General features: G+C 52.5%; 7 protein-coding genes across 7 annotated transcripts; 4 read left to right on the plus strand and 3 right to left on the minus strand.

Moving 5' to 3' along the window:
* Positions 1–9: 9 nt before the first annotated feature.
* On the minus strand, positions 10–818 carry M438DRAFT_267436 (uncharacterized protein; the record flags this gene model as incomplete). Its single annotated transcript, XM_029900185.1, has 3 exons — positions 10–319; positions 384–494; positions 556–818. 3 exons carry the CDS (start codon positions 816–818, stop codon positions 10–12), a joined length of 684 nt encoding a protein of 227 aa, XP_029763830.1.
* Positions 819–1247: 429 nt separating this feature from the next.
* M438DRAFT_342783 (uncharacterized protein) lies at positions 1248–1706 on the plus strand. Its single transcript, XM_029904842.1, has 3 exons — positions 1248–1387; positions 1448–1513; positions 1572–1706. The coding sequence occupies exons 1-3, from the start codon at positions 1264–1266 to the stop codon at positions 1595–1597; spliced, it is 216 nt and encodes a 71-aa protein (XP_029763831.1). The 5' UTR covers positions 1248–1263; the 3' UTR covers positions 1598–1706.
* A 150-nt stretch (positions 1707–1856) lies between these two features.
* On the plus strand, positions 1857–6689 carry M438DRAFT_342784 (uncharacterized protein). The gene is made up of 3 exons (XM_029904843.1): positions 1857–2439; positions 2491–2640; positions 2690–6689. The coding sequence occupies exons 1-3, from the start codon at positions 2043–2045 to the stop codon at positions 6307–6309; spliced, it is 4167 nt and encodes a 1388-aa protein (XP_029763832.1). The 5' UTR covers positions 1857–2042; the 3' UTR covers positions 6310–6689.
* Positions 6690–7481: 792 nt separating this feature from the next.
* Positions 7482–9655, plus strand: M438DRAFT_342786 (uncharacterized protein). Its single transcript, XM_029904844.1, has 2 exons — positions 7482–8424; positions 8479–9655. The coding sequence occupies exons 1-2, from the start codon at positions 7672–7674 to the stop codon at positions 9640–9642; spliced, it is 1917 nt and encodes a 638-aa protein (XP_029763833.1). The 5' UTR covers positions 7482–7671; the 3' UTR covers positions 9643–9655.
* M438DRAFT_403015 (FAD/NAD(P)-binding domain-containing protein) lies at positions 9582–11277 on the minus strand. The gene has a single exon (XM_029909630.1). The coding sequence runs from the start codon at positions 11017–11019 to the stop codon at positions 9724–9726; it is 1296 nt and encodes a 431-aa protein (XP_029763834.1). The 5' UTR covers positions 11020–11277; the 3' UTR covers positions 9582–9723.
* Positions 11278–11473: 196 nt separating this feature from the next.
* M438DRAFT_342789 (DNA glycosylase) lies at positions 11474–13572 on the plus strand. Its single transcript, XM_029904845.1, has one exon. It carries the CDS (start codon positions 11684–11686, stop codon positions 13295–13297), a length of 1614 nt encoding a protein of 537 aa, XP_029763835.1. The 5' UTR covers positions 11474–11683; the 3' UTR covers positions 13298–13572.
* A 744-nt stretch (positions 13573–14316) lies between these two features.
* On the minus strand, positions 14317–15639 carry M438DRAFT_312424 (TauD-domain-containing protein; the record flags this gene model as incomplete). Its single annotated transcript, XM_029902514.1, has 3 exons — positions 15062–15639; positions 14557–14997; positions 14317–14496 (listed from the first exon to the last, which is right to left on the minus strand). Exons 1-3 carry the CDS (start codon positions 15632–15634, stop codon positions 14317–14319), a joined length of 1194 nt encoding a protein of 397 aa, XP_029763836.1. The 5' UTR covers positions 15635–15639.
* Positions 15640–16005: the final 366 nt, after the last annotated feature.

Below are 16005 nucleotides of genomic sequence, written 5' to 3' on the forward strand. Positions count from 1 at the left end.
CCGTGTGCTCTACTTGGTACGGATGTGCTTCAGCTTCTTTGGGCTGTGCATGAAGTTGTTGGCGTAAGCCTTGGGGATGATTCTGCGCTCGTTGGGCTCCTGAACAAAGTATTCGTAACCCTGCTTGTTGGCAAAGTTGATGGCGTCGTCCTTGGATTTGAAGTTGAGGTGGGTGCCCTGCATGTAGTCGGCAGATGATTGCCAGCCCATCAGAGGGTTCTCCCAGCGGTGGCCCTTGCTGAGCACATCCCAGTCCATGCGCCAGTGGTGAGCGTTCCAGTCGCCGGATTGAGTCGCGGTCTTAGCAGGACGGAAGATGCTACAAGGTAAAATGTGAGTATGAACAACTTGAGACAAGCGGCGAAAGACGAGGATTGACGAACCGGACGGTGCGGGCTTGGAGATCGGTAGGGGCGCCAGAAAGGACGGCGGCAGCGACGGTTTCGGTAGGCTCGCTGCCATCCATGACGCGCTTGGGCACGGGAGAAAAGGCGCTGTAAGGTCACAATAAGCCCACAATCGCTCGTCGGCGTTGAAGTGTTGGGCGAGTCTCACGAAGTTCTGTAGTCGACGGCGGCACCGTAGTTGGGAGCATGGCTAGGTGTGTTCTGAGCAGCAGGCTCGCTGCCCTTGGTCTCTCCCTTGGTCAAGTGGACGGGTGAAGGAGGCTCGTCGCGGCTTTGGATGTTGTCGACCTCATGCGAGTTGGGGCCGACGGTCGACTGCCATCTGGCGACGCGGGGGGTCTGTTGCGAGAGAGCGGGTCGGGAAGCGACGGCGAAGAGCCTCGAGGCTGCTGTCCTGTTGATTGGCGACATTGTGTGGATATAGTCGAATGGCAATGGCGTCTTGTCGCTCGATCGGTATGCTCTCACGTAGGTCAGCAACCTCGAAGCGGTAGCCGGAGTGAAGCCGGAGTCTTGGCGGCGATTGGGAGGCCTTCGCAACGCCATGTCGAAGAGGTATTGCATAGCACAGAAGATCCACTTGTCGCAACTATGGTGTCTACGCTCATTCCTCCCAAGGTGCGTCTGCTCTGTTCAATGCTGCTGATTGATCCTCATACTGACTGCTCCCAGATTGCCTCGCCCTCGGTACGTTGAGCTCCATCCTCCGCAAAATCTACATGACACGGCACCTACAACCCGACCTCAGCCGCTGGCGCAACCCATATCATCGCATTCATTTTGGAGAAAGAGCTACGAGAATCAGGCTGACATAGTCGACTACCAGGGCCTTGGTGCCTCGGCCGACGCCGCCCGCATGCAGCGTGTCGTCTCGTTCTACGAGAGACTCCCTCGCGGTCCCGCTCCCGAGCACAAGCCTTCCGGCCTCCTCCAGAGATACCAGCACCGCTACTTCAACGGCAAGAACCCTTCGGCTATGCGTACGACCACCCCATTTCTATAACCATACTCCGGGCACCAGCTAACGTGGCCAAACACAGCCCTGGTTCACGTCATTGGCACCATGATCCTCCTTGGTTACGCCCAGAACTACTACTTCCACTTGCGTACGTCCCTTCTGGATTGGACAAAGACTCGACATGCAGCTAACCACAGGCTCCACAGGTCACCACAAGAACAACGCCCACTAAATGGGGCAATCAGGCAGGCGATGGTAGCATGCTGGACGGCGAGGAAAGCAAAAGTCAAAAACCCCGTCTTTGTAATTATACAGCATAAACCGAGATTGTAGTAACTGGACTCTTTCCGTGTCTCTTGTCTCGTGATGTGTTGAAGCCATCTTCCAGCTGTTTGTACGCTTAGTTGGGTTGAACGGCCACGCACGGACGTTGTTAGTGAGGTGCGATCTATTGTGATACTTATCTGAAGAACGTGATCTGGTACATCTCAGCAAATGCTGCCATCTTCCAGCTGTTTGCAAGAAAGTCTTTTTGTGAGAGCGGAGCTTCCATAATAGCGGAGATCTGACGCCGACCATCCCGCATCATCGCAACCACGAAGACACCAACTGTTCGCAAGTCAACCACAAGGGCACGATCTCACGACTGCACGCCTCTCATTCACCGAGATTCTGTTATGGCAGAGCTGAGCCCCCTAAATGTGGTGATCAACGAAAAGTCGGTGGAATCAAAGTCCGCTGACGTGAATGCATCCCACGAACTCGAGACCGCCGCTCAAGGCCTGCACATGCAACAGACACAACCATTACCGCCACACGACGATCACGCCCTTCTACTAGACTCGAAACTCTCACAGGATCACCCTCATCTCAACGGCGCAATCAACAGAGATGCAGACAATGCGACGCCCGACCAACATGGTTCCGACACTGATTCCAGCCGGCCAGATGGTCCCAAACTCGCTGTCAAGAAGCCTCTGTCGTTCAAGCCTGTATCTATCACAAAATCCTTCCTGGCAAAGGCCGCTACAACTCCTGGAAATACCCCTCCCCCGGTCAAGATTGCTGAGAAGCGTGCGCCGACTATACCCTCGTCTTCATGACTTTACGCTGACTCCTCGAAAGCATCCCCTCAGTTGGCTACGCTGCAACTGAATGCGAAGCCCCGTCTGATTGCGAAAACCGGTAGCAGCGGATTGCGCGACGTTCCTCGGCCTCACCCAGGCGACGGCACAAGCACTCCGAATGGTAGGACTGTGTGGAACAAGAACCAACGTCAGTGCCACCTAGAATCACGCTTTGTCGCATGCTAATAATCAAACAGCTGCGCCACCTGCCCCAGCCAAGCACTACACGGACGAAGAACTCAAGCAGAAATACGGAATTCACCTGGCCACACGTCTGGAATCTGAAGAGGCAACCGAGCAGAAGGCAAAATGGGCAGATATCGACGAGGATGAAGAAGAGTGGACACCCGAGACAGTTGAATGGATGGACGGTACCAAAACCACTATAAGTCATGGCGACGCTGTTCCTCCTCAACCAGAGGTGAAGTCTTTGGAGAAGCCACAAGAAGAGCTGCCTCCTACTGCTTCGACCGCTCCTACGACACCTGCCACTTCTGCTGCCCCCGTGAAGCCTTCCATGACCGCGCTCAAACGATCGACTCTGGCCGCACAAACTCGCACTATTCTGAGACCTGGAGCTGCACAGCAAGCGAAGCAAATTGGCGCTGATGGAAAGGCTACCCCGGACAGCAAGTCACCTATGCTGAAGAACACTGCACCCGCACCCATAAAATCACCCTGGGCACCTCTTCCCCCAGTTGAGAAGGCCTCGCCTGTCACAGTCAACCCTCCGCCAGCTGCCCAGGCCGGCCCCAGATTTACAAACAGAGATCCCCATGGATTTGATACTATGTCTCAACCACCTACCCGCGAAATGGCTACCGACACATTTGACCGATCCTGGAAGGAAGGCGAGAGAACGAATAGGGAGCTTTTCAACTCGCAGTCAGGTCGTTATGAGCCAGCCCCTGAGCACCGTAGAGGATCACGCCAGCAGGATCAATACCACAGACAGCCCGCAGTTCTACAACGCCCTACTGCTGGAGCTGGTCCTGCAGAGCCCTCGGCCGCTTTCCAAGCTCGAACAAACTCTCAGACAGAGGGAAGTCCTTGGGGCCGCAGAAGAGGATCCAGCGTCAGCGGAAACATGCTTCGTGATAGACGCATGTCCAGTTCAAGCAGAGTGTTTGATCCGGCCGAACCTTCTCCTGAAGCCGTGCCCGAAGGCAACGGGGAACTGCAACCCTCTGCCACAGCCCCAGAAGCTCCAAACCACCAGACCGATGGACCCGCACCTAGCGCGGTATCGATCGAGGAAGAGCGCGAAAAACAGAAGAAGCTCATGCAAGAGAAGCGCGAAGCCGCTGTCAGACGCAGACAGGAGGAAGAGCAACGCGAGGAGGCTGAGAGAAGAGAGAGGATCAGAAAGAAGATGGAGGCTCTAGGAATGTCTCTCGAAAAGACGCCTTCTCAAGACAAACCAGAGAAGGTCGAGAAACAGCCTGAGGCACAAAAGCAAGCAGATGCGCCTTCTGCAACTGCTTCAAAGGCCTCGCCGGATAAGCCACCGGCCGCCGAGCTGGCTGCACCGAGGAAGGAACAACCTCGCACGGAAGCGCACGTGTCACCGATCAAGCAGCTTTCACCGCGAAAGGAGAAGGCTGTCGAACCTTCACTTTCCTTCACTCAAAATCCGACTCCCATCACCCGCCCGACGCACGGGTCTCTTTCATCACCTCAATTGCCTGGTCTCCAGCAGCATTCGCCGAATGGTCCGACGCGCAGTCCTTATCAACAATCATCGTTGCAAGGCATGAATACATCCTCTTTCTCGTCGCCTGGCGACCAGAAAGCGCAACCTGCGCGCTTGCCATCGATCTCTAGCGGTGATTCCTTCACGGCCACGCCTTGGGGCAGCACTAGCATGACTTCGCACACGGCACCCAATCTCTGGGGTCCTCCACCTAGCAATAACAGACACATCGGAAACGGCACCTTTGATGCAGGCTACTCGAGCATTTCTCCTAGTTCGCGCTCCCAACATCAAAATGCGCCCTTCGCCGCGCCTTTCAGCCGCCCCTATCCTCCACGTGTTTCGCCTAACGCATTCGGCCAGCCCGGTTCTGCGCAGCCTAACCCCATGGATCAGCAGTATGGATCTCTGTCTACCCTTGACGAGCGCATGCCCGAGCCTGTCGGCGCCTCCGCACTCGCTGGCGCGTCACCTCTACCCGAGCCTGCACGCCTTGCGTACCCAACCCCCATCGCTCCTCCACAGAAGACAACTCCTCGTCAACAGCCTCATCGCGATACTTCGGCATGGACCAACTTCTCGAACAACGCTCAAGCTGCCAGAGAAGAAGCGCAGACCGCGGCGCGCTCCCAGGATGAGAGAGCAAAACCCTCCGCGCCCCAGCAAGTCCGCCACGCCCACGCTCACGCAAACTGGACCGTCTCTGAGACTTTCAAGCAAACGCGACGTGGCGAAGACCGTTTCCCCGAAGACAGCACTCCCACACGTGCTGTTCCTCCCGGTCCCCATCGAGCTGGCGCAATTGGTTCCATCCGTTCAGGCCCCCACAGAACACACCAGGTTGTACCAGGCCCCCTGTCGCCCATCGCCCAACAGTCGATGAACCATCCTCCTCCTCCTGGCGGCGAGCAGTTGCACATGGCAGGCGAAGGCATAGTGCGCCTTCCTTCTGGTCCCTCAAACTTCTCAAGAGCCTTTGGCAGCCCCGGTCACGTCACCACTGGTGTAAGACTCCCTCCTCTTGCTGCATATGCCAGCAATGCCCAGCCTTTGCCTCTTCCCATTCAGCCATCTACGCCTGGCTCGACTCAACAGCAATCGAGATTCTTCCCCTCTGCGCTCTACGGAGGATCTCCACCTCCCGAGGAAGCTGACCATCCAGTCTTTGGTGGCGACTCCAGGCATCCTCACGTCAATCTCCCAACCCCCAAACCCAAGGTCAAGCTGCCACCTGCCGCTGAAGTGGACCACGAGCAGCCGAGTCCAGTCACAATGCCCCGCAGTGTGCATTCATACACGGCCGGTGCTGTCGGCGCCAGGCCTCTTGTTCAGACCCAGGATTGGCAAGCCAGATTTAACGGTCTGTTCGGTAAAGCTCAAGTCACAACTACAACTCCTCCATCGCCGCCCAAGACGCCTCCAAAGGAGCAAGCACCCGCTCCTGCCGTCGCATCCGTCTCTAGAATAAGCTCGGATACTGTTATCGCGCAGAGCGCCACCACTGTCTCTCTGCCTCGCTCATCTTCTCCTGTATCTACCTACACAAAAATCGTGTCAAAGCCCGGCGTTGACGATATCTTCGATGGAGAACTTAGTTTCGGCTCCACTCCTAGAGTCTTCTTGCCCCGTGGCGTCACGTACCCCGAACCTCCTGCTACCGTCTCCACGCCGGTCAGACCGCACTCGAGATTCCACAAGGCTGTAGATCCTCAGTCGAAGCGCGTTTACTTGTTCCCCGACAATGCAGCCCGCGACATCACGGTCAACATCAAGCTTCCACTGCCTTGGTTCGTCCGCAAAGAAGTGACTCTGTTCCGCAAGAACAAGGGAGCTCAAGGCCGCAAGAACTCTAGCAGACCTAACAACAAGGGCAAGCGTAATGCCTCCAGCAATACTGTCAACGATACGCCTGATACCGCAGCACCCAACGCTACTTCGGCCACCGGCAGCAAGCCCCAGAGCGTCCCAGATACCACCGAGAAAGTCACGAAGACGCCATTGACCGAGAACACTGTTGCTTCAAACTCAAACTCCGAAAATGCTGGTCTCAAGAGGAATCAGTGGCCCAAAGTGCCCAAAGTGCCTCGTGGTCGTGGCCGTGGCGCATACAGACCAGAAGCCTAAACGAGCAACCTGCTCACAATTGGTCGTTAAGGAGTTATCAGTCACTGGAATTTTATCTCAGGCGCAACAAGGAGCTGTCTGACTATTCGTTCTTCGCCCTTTCCCTTTCTTTTTACGCCCATCCTCCTGCCATGCTGGCGCTGTGTTTTTACACTTTTTACCCTCTGTCTTGGGTTTGATGCACGGCTGTTGCTTTCACTTGCTAAGATGCAGATTCATGAAAGGTCTTACTGCGGTCAGGTGAAGTGTAGTGCATACAGCACTTTACGTTCAAGACTTCTTCTTCTTTGGTATTGTCACACAACAAATGAGTAGTGGGACTCGGTCCGACATGACTTGCTTTACCAATAATAACAAATGAAATGATCATTATTCAGATGAAGTGGTATACTATGCGCGTGAGATTGACATGTGTGATTACTCAAGTGCATGCAGAAGAAAATGCTCGTGAGAGGATATACAGCGTTGTCGCAGGTCCGAGCAGTTTACACGCACTCTAAGTTCTGAAACACTGACATCTTGTCCGTGATTATCACGGTGGAGCGCGGGCGGGATATTCTTCTACCGAGATCAAACCGTTCTCTGACATTGACACCCTCTCGAGAACTTGTGAGTCAAATACGTTCATCTCCTTGAAAGTGCCGACAGCGAACGCAGATTGGAGTAGCATGAAACACAACGTGCAAATATAGCGAGTCAGGACACGCGAGATATCATCATATCGATGCTTGCCTGAATTAGCAGCATCGCAGAGCAATCAGCAAAGGCGAGATGCTCATGAAAAACAAACACGATATTGGTCGCTATAGGTACTCAAACTGGACGTGACGACTTCGATGCAAGACGGTTTTCAGCTGTCTCGTAGCACGGTAAGAACGACAATTGCTCTGTCAACTCTCAACTCGCAAAAGCCGAACGGAGCGAGACGAACATTTGCAGTCATCACCATGGAATCGGCCATTGAACGAGTTTAGGTCGGTACATTGATCTGCCATGTCAAATGGTTCTATTCTCTCGAGGCCTCAAGAAGGATTCGTCGTCCTTGTCTTGCGAACGGACCAAGCGAACCTGGACCGGGTTTCTCGGTCCACGCTTCTCGCGCTAGCCAACGTGCGCCATCAACCACGTTGATCCTCGATCTTCGAACTTGCGCCTCTCGAGGACTTGGCCATGGTTCGCCTTCTTATCAAAATTCAGCACCTCCCGTCTCTCGCAAACAACAGGAGTTCGTGAGACCTCTGCCCGGAGTGACTGGACTGTACCACGACCACGACCTTGGATTTCGGCCTCGACGTCATGCAGTGTGTTTCCAGGAGTGTACTCGTATCTTCATAGACACAACTCTTTTCTCCTTCTTGCCAGATGCGTTCAAGCACGCCGACACGATGGATGCCATCGATATTGCTGTTCGCATTCCTGCTCGTGTCTTCAGCAACTGCAAACTCAGAATCGATCACAAACGGAGAATACGAAAAGGAGCCGCGTCATGATACGAAAGCGGCTGGTATTGGCGAAGGTCTAGCGGCTGCTAGCGACTTGAAGGGAAGGACCTCGACGATAACTGAGATTTCGACAAAGGTTGTGGCAGCAGAAATACCGACCGAAACACGCTCGATAAATCACCAATATCACAGGCATGGAACTGGACCGGAGCTACTAAGAGCCCGAGGAGTCACGACAAACATTTCCACTGCCACGACGACAAATGCGGCGGCTCTGGCTTGCTACAAGACATATTCAAAATGGCGTCAAGGCTCGATAAGTTGGTACTCAACAGCAATTTCTGGAAGATCAACATCTTTGAAAACAACCACCAGTACTATCACACAAGTGCTGCAAACAGTCAATACCATCTATCCTTCCAAGAGCCTCTCTACATATAAGCTCTGCGATGGCTCCCCGCGTGTAGACTTTGAGCCTCTGACTCTGACTTCCACATATACTTCGTTCTCACCATATGAGGCGTATGTTACCGTGGGGCTTCCTGTCTACTCGGTGCCGCATCCGCGGAAAGCCACCTCGGATGAGTGTTTATACCTCTATTATGGCAGCGGAATATCATGGGATGATGTCACATTGATGGCCCTCTGTGGCAGTCCTGCTCATCTTGGTCAGGTAAGTTGTTCTCTGAAACACACACGCTTGCTCATCCTGCTAACGATTCTGCAGCCATGTCTGATCATGGGAGGTCCTGTAGAGCTTGCTTACTTCCCCGTGACTACGGCTGGTAGCAACAAATGCCATGCAAACGGATCTACCATCACCAACACAGGTGGCCCCACGGTCATCGAAGCACTGGGAACTACACTTACTTCTGGAAATGTCTATCTGTCTTTCAAGACACTATATGCGTTCCAAGATGGATTTGACAACCGCATCGGCCCAACATACACTGACTTCATCATGCCGTTCCCTTCGAGCGCCATATCGACGCAATGTGGTGGATGGCAGTCTGCTCAAGGGCCAGGAACACCCCTGAATTATGCCGACTTGAATTTCCCTTGGCCAGCAAGCGCTTACAACTGCATGAATCGCTGCAGCACCGATGTATCAACGACATATATCAATGGGACAGATGCACCATACAAACCCCCTTCGCAATGCTCAACTATCTGGTCGGATCTGAATCCTATCCTCGCAATGCCAACGGAAGTCCGCGACATGGTGCCAGAATGGTCCTCTTGCAGTATGTGGGACGAAGCCCTTCCGAATTTCGTCTTCGATCCACCGCGCGCCTTGGTGGCAGGCACAGCAGTCGCAACACCAACGGTACCTTGGAAAGGCCCAGCTACAACCGCCACTGCATCTCCAGCAGAAACCTCATACACCGCTTTACCAGAAACCATGGCTACGACATCCGCAACAACACCTACTTCAACCTCTTCCGCCTCTACTATTCCTTCTCCCTCATCAAGTTCAGCAAGTACTTGGATCCCCTCCGCCGCACCACGACCATCGAGAGGAATAGGACACACAGCCATCAATATCGAATTCAATATCGATGGCCACACTTTCACCGCTTCTGCAGGCGACAACGCATTTTCCATCTCCGGCCAAACTATTTCTGTCGGTGGACCTGCTCAAGTTGTCGAAGGCGAGACTATCAGTTTGGCACTGGGCGGGTTTGTGGTCAATGCTACGACGACTATTCCTTTTACTTCGACACATTCGGCGGTTACCACAAGTGCTGGGACGCAAGCATCGGGGACGCAGGTTTCGATGCAGCAATCGACGACGGCGGGGAAGAAAACTAGTTCGTCTGCTGGGTCGAGGATAGCTATTTCTTGGGCGGGCATTGCGCTGGGGTCTTTGGTGGCGATGGTTTATTTGTGATGTTTCCAGCAATTTTTTGTAATCAATTTCTTCTTTCATCTTTCTCAGCTACAACAGCTATGGTCAGAATATGTAATTTATCTACAACTTCGCAACGACATCTTCTAATTCACTCAAGTCTCTCTTTGGCTTGGTAGCTTCGTGGGCGCCCCTTCCAGTCAGACTTTCTCTGCTCTTCCATGCCCAGGCTTTGTCTCTGGTTTCACCATTGCTCACTCCGTGCAACACATTGACCATATATTTTCCTACTGTGGGCAAAAATTTGTAACTGTGGAAGCTTCCTCCTACAGCTAGATAGAGATTGCTGAGACGGGGATGAGGATGTTTGGTCAACAGCCAATCTTGAGTCGGCGTGATGCTGTCCCAACAGATACGGTAGTAATTCACCTTCTTCCCTGCCGTAAAAGTCGGCATCACATTCGATACCATCAAGTCCCACATCTCCTGCTGCAGCTTCTTGGACACGATGTGTTGATCTCTTTCCGGTGGTATAGAAATCCTTTGACCGGAAGCAGTGGTTTGCATATTGGTGAATGTTTTGGAATTTGTGAACTTGAGTAGGTTTGATGCAGGTGGTGGTGGAATTACTTCGCCATTTTCGCCGTAGACTATGACGGGCATCTGGGAGAGAGATTCCATCTCGGGAGTAGACATGCGGAAGTGGGCGACGCAGACGCCGGCAGCGGTGACTTGACTTTCGACACGGTCTGCGACGGGGATGGAGAGGAGATCTTCGGTTGGGTTGAGGATACTGCTTGTCCATGCGCCTGTGGCTAAGATGATTTTGTCGGCTGTGTAGGTACTACCATCGGTTGTTTTGACGCCCGAGACATCGGTGTCGTTGAGCACGAGTTGGGAGACTTGTCCGCAGATGTACTTGACGCCTTTCTTGATGGCAGCATTCATGATTGAGAAGGTTGCTTTACTGGCATTGCACCATCCAGCTTCAGGGTTCCAGTAGGCATCTTTGAATCCATTCGTGTTAGTGCCTTTCAGTATGCCGCCGTACAGCTTCTCGATCTCTGATAAGGAGACGTCAGAAGCAGGATCGTGGCCCCTCTCGCAAAAGACTCTTCGAATGCGTTCAGCGAGATCGGAATCTTTCTCTTGCAGTGCAAGCCAACCCGTCCGATGGTAGCAATCTGCTATATCTGGCCAGTTCTGCCATGCTTCTATGGCTTCGTAGGCGAGGTCGGCATACAGTAAGTTTGAGTAGTCTGCTCGTATGATCTTGTTGATATCTGTACTGGCAGCTGGAGCTGGAGGACTAGGTGCTAGGTCCAGTACTGTAATGTCTATGTCGGGTGAAGATAAGGCAAGATGATATGCAGTGCTTGCTCCAAAGACGCCGGCTCCGACGATCAAGACAGCAGGCATGATGTTGTTGCAAAATCCTCAAGGCTGTAAGCAAAAGAGTTGGATTTGTCGGACACACCGAAGCTTTAAAGTCGCAGCTCCTCAACACCTTGATGACTCAGATAGGGTCCTCGCAGCTCCCGGATCGTTCTTGCTGTACCTGCATGCTATCACAGATGATCTGCAAATCACGTCACATCTTCAACGAGCCAATCTTCTACTTACCTTCCCACGTCTACCTGTATCGAGACACACCTCCTTCAACTGGACACGCCTCCGTTCTACCCATGAGCCGAAATTCTGTCATGTGCATAAAAAGGAAAACCAAGAGGAGAGCAGTGCAAGTGCGGAAACATATGACAGCGGAGATAAGCACAATCTCCACATGAACTGGAACGTCTGGCCTGTGCGCGCACTCCTCCACAAGATGCATCGTCATTGATGTTGGCATCAAACTCTCGAGTATGCGCCTTCCCTCTTCATCAACCTATACCATACTTTGAATCCCGTTTCCTCAAGTTTTTTCCTCCGAAGCTTCTTCAGACATCAACAAACTTACCTGCGGACTTGTCTGACAATCATTCTACGACCCATCACCCTTGCCACTGCGACCCTCTGTCGCAATTGGCAATTAAACACATTTGCGGCTCTTCGATTTCACAAGCCAACCAGAATTCTCCTAGCCATGGCTCCCAGAAGAACCCGTGCCAGTGCTGCTGCTGATCTTCAAGTCGAAAGCGGTGAACAAGCCTCGAGTCCTCAGACAACTCCTGCACCTGCACCAGCCAAGCGCCAGACTCGCAAGAAGGCCCCTGCTAAGTCTCCCGAAATCAAGGACGAAGACGATGCCGAATTCCCGGAGAAGAAAGCTGCTCCTAAGGCTTCGCGAAAGCGCAAGGCTCCTGCTGCCAAGGAAGAATCTCCAGTCTTTGGCGATGAATTGCCGCATAACCTTGGCTCTCTGCCCACTCCGGATACTGATGATGTTGATCAAGCTCAGCCATCGCCTCCCAAGAAGAAGGCCAAGCGTGTATCAAAGGCCAAGCAGGTCAAGGCTGATCCTGAGGAAGTTGACCAACTCGCCGAGAAGGCAGCTGATATCGCCTCGCCTGATACAGACGTCAAGTCTGAGGTCAAGTCAGAAGCCGCCTCTCAGGCAGTGAAGACCGAAGGAAAGCCACAGAAGAAGGCTACCAAGGGCAAGAGCTACAAACTCACCCCAGGCGAAACTCCTTACCCTGACTATGCTCATCCTACCTCGGAAGAGTGCTACGAAGTTGAGCGTATCCTCGCCAAGAAGCACGGCAAAGTTACTGCCCCAAAGACGATCCCCCTGCCCTCACTGGAAGTTACTGGCTGCGGTGAGGTTCCATCAGTCTTGGACGCCTTGATCCGCACACGACTCTCTGCTGCAACCACCGGCAAGAACTCATCCAACGCCTTCAAAGGCCTCGTCAAGACCTTTGGTACCCTCAAGGAGGGCGTCGGTAAGGGCAGCGTGGACTGGAACAAGGTTCGCCTTGCATCTCAACCAGAAGTCTTCGAGTCCATCAAGAGTGGTGGTCTGGCCAATAACAAAAGCAAAGACATCAAAGCTATCCTCGACATGGTTTACGAAGAGAATCAGGCTCGATGTGCTGCTCTGAAGAAGGAGATGGAGAGCAAAGTCTCCGGCCCACCTGGCTCAGAGAACGAGCCTGCGCAGGAGAAGAACACTGAGATCGAACGTGCCGAGTCCGGTGTGCTCTCCCTCGATCATCTTCACTTGCTCTCCAACGAGGAAGCCTTTGACAGAATGGTCCAATTCCCTGGTATCGGACCTAAGACAGCATCCTGCGTCCTGCTTTTCTGCCTACAACGCCCCTCTTTCGCCGTCGACACTCACGTTTTCCGTCTCTGCCAATACCTCGGCTGGGTTCCCAAGGAGGTTGAAAAAGGCCAACCTCCCGTCGGTCGCGAAACCACCTTCGCTCACTGCGAAGCTCGCGTCCCGGACGATCTCAAGTACCCTCTGCATCAGCTTCTCATCAAGCATGGCAAGGAATGTCCCAGATGTCGCGCCGCCACCAGCACAGGCAGTGAGCGTTGGGAGGAAGGATGTCCCATTGAGCACCTGGTCACCAGACACGGCGCCAAGAAGGGCGAGCTCTCGCCTGCTGGCAAGGCCGCTCCCAAGGCCAAGAAGAGAGCTGCTGCTGCCAAGAAGGGCAAGGGCAAGAAGAAGGTTGACAGCGACAGTGAGGAGGCCGAGAGCAGTGACCTTAGCGATGTCGAGAGCGATGACGATTACGATGAGTAAAAGCACTGGAGTGCAAACGATGTCAGCATGAAACAGTCTTGCTGTGACCGAATGCCTTTGATGGGCTGCTTGCTTGAGAGAAGTTGGTTCATGATGAACCCAAAGAATGTCTATGGGATGACTTGTTCACAATTGCTATCTGGTTTTGATATGGGAAAGGGAGTCTTGCTATCTATTTGGGAGTATGCTTGAAAGAAATGGCTTTTATGATAACCATGCATGAGATTAGCTATCATGATATTACGATGAAAAGTATACGATACCTTACTGCTCCAGCTGCATTTTACCTCTGCTCAACATGTCAGCTATGCCAAAAACGAAGGATATCTGTAGACTCGTAGGAAGGAGAGAGTGATGTTGAATCAAAAGTGCCAAGTCCCTTTATCCTTTTCTAAGGGCCTGTTTACTGCGCTTGTAGTTAGCTGTAATTGAAAGTTGAGATGTATCCACTTTCTACTGTTACCGTCAGAAGTCGGCCTTGTAATGATTTTATCAGCTTAACCGGTTAGATACAACCCCTCCCTTGAATATGACGTCTACAGGACAATTGGCAGAGGGCCGAGCACTTACACCGAGCTACAGGTTAAATACAGAGGTTTTTACGATGTGGAGTAATCACGCACACGGTGATGATGTTAGAAGCACGAAATCGACCGAAGTACCACGAAAAACAGGGGTTTTTATACCGGTAAGTAAACACGGACGCTTTATGAACTTATTACAGCTGACTACAGCCAGATACAAGGTTTTTTTTTTCGCCGAGTAAACAGGACCTAAGACTGTATATTCAGTCAACGCCGCCTCAAATCAAAGAAAAGGCATATGGCACATGGCACAACCGGTAGAGCCGCTGTCCATATGCGGCGGTCTGAATACAGTTCGAACCAGGACTGTGGACGGGGCGCCCTTTGAGACCAAGTCAGTTCGAACCAGAAGAGAATCGCATTTGCAAAGAAGGATGTGGGATAAAAGTCATGTAATTCGTTATTTTGGTTCTGCTACGTGTATTAACTACAACACTAATCGTTGTAATTGCCTACACCGCTGCAGTCCTTGTTACCAGCAGGCAAGCCATACTTTGCATTCAACTCCTCCTCCTGTGACTTTCCATCTGCAGAGTAGTATGGTTTCTCCGCTTGTGTGGCCACTCTGACCGCATGTCTTCTGTGAGGAGCAAAGCCATATGTCGCCGAGTGATTCTGTGTCCCAACATCAGTAAACATCAAGCAAGAAAGAGACGTGGAAGGGAAGCGACTTACGCAAATCCTGTTATCCCAAAACGCAACATCATCCCTTCCCCACTCGAAGGAAACATGAATCTCATTAGTAGTAGCGATAACCTCATTGAGATACGAAATCAAAAAATCACTTTCCAATTTCGGCACTCCCACGATCTTGGTCACAAACCCTGGGTTGAAGAATAGCGACTTCCAACCAGTGACGGGATTTACTCTGATCAGAGGGTGGATTGTGGTGACGGGATCGCGACGGACGGGTCGGTTTCCTCGGATGGAATCGGCGGCTTGCATGTCTGCTGAGTGGAGGGCGGAGAGGGAGGATAGGTATGTTTGCATGGCTGGGGAGAGGGCGTCGTAGGCGGCATATTGGGATGACCAGAGGGTGTTGCCACCGCCGCCGGAGGGTGGACCCGAGAGGAGTTTTAGACTTGTGTAGGAGGGGGGTTGGATTTCGTAGGTGACCTTTGTCGCGATATCATCAGTATCGTATTCTGCTTGACGGCTTGGGGTAAAGGAAGTAACTCACATCGCTGTGCCATAGGAAAGCGGGAGAAAACACATGGTTGCGTGCTCCTCTTGCTCCCTCCGCAAATACCACATGTACATCTTCCAACCCTTCTTGCTTCGGGACAGATGTGGTCGCATGTCTATGCACAGTACCAAAGTACTTTCCCAACTTCCTCTGCGCCTCGATGTCGAAGTTCTTCTGATTGCGGAAGAACACCACACCTCTTGTCGCTATCAAGCGAGCGATATCGTTCTTTTGTGCGTCTGTGATGTTGGCGAGATCAATGCCTTCGACTTCGGTGCCGATTTTGGGGTTGTAGTCACGGATCGAGGTGGCGGTTGAGAGGAGGGCGTCAAAGGTAGGAGAGCCATCGATTCCTTTGTCGTGGTAGGGGACTTCTTTCAAGGGCTCCCATTTGACATCTGGGAAGGTGGGGAGGAGGTGTTCGTAAGGGTAGTTTTCGTGTGATTCAGCGACTGTACGACCGGGCTCGTAGCTGAGTGTCTTCTTGGGTGCTGACTTGACTGATGCCTTGGTATCACGTATCTCAGGACTCGCCGGTACAGTTGCTTCTTGAAGATATGGTGCCATTTTCACGAAGAAGGATGGAAGTATCAAGTAGCAGAATGAATGATTGGTAGGAACATCAATGACAACTGGGAAAATAGACTTATATACCTACCTACGCCCAATTAGTCTTACAATCTCACCATCATCATCACAAGTAAACGCAATCATCAAGGTGCATTGTCCATATACAAATGGCGTGCTGGCCCCAGGAAATGATGAGAGCAGCGGGAAATGCCTATATCTTACACGGCTCCGCATAACATGCACGATTTGGGGTAAAACATTACATTGCCGGGGATCATGCAAATCTCGATGACAGTTTTCAATTGCTTCTTCGCAGACGAGAATGGCAGGAGGCGGAATCGCGTGCTCGTCGAAACGACCGTGCTCTT

Source organism: Aureobasidium pullulans (assembly GCF_000721785.1).
Source record: "Aureobasidium pullulans EXF-150 unplaced genomic scaffold scaffold_3, whole genome shotgun sequence".
NCBI lineage: Eukaryota > Fungi > Ascomycota > Dothideomycetes > Dothideales > Saccotheciaceae > Aureobasidium > Aureobasidium pullulans.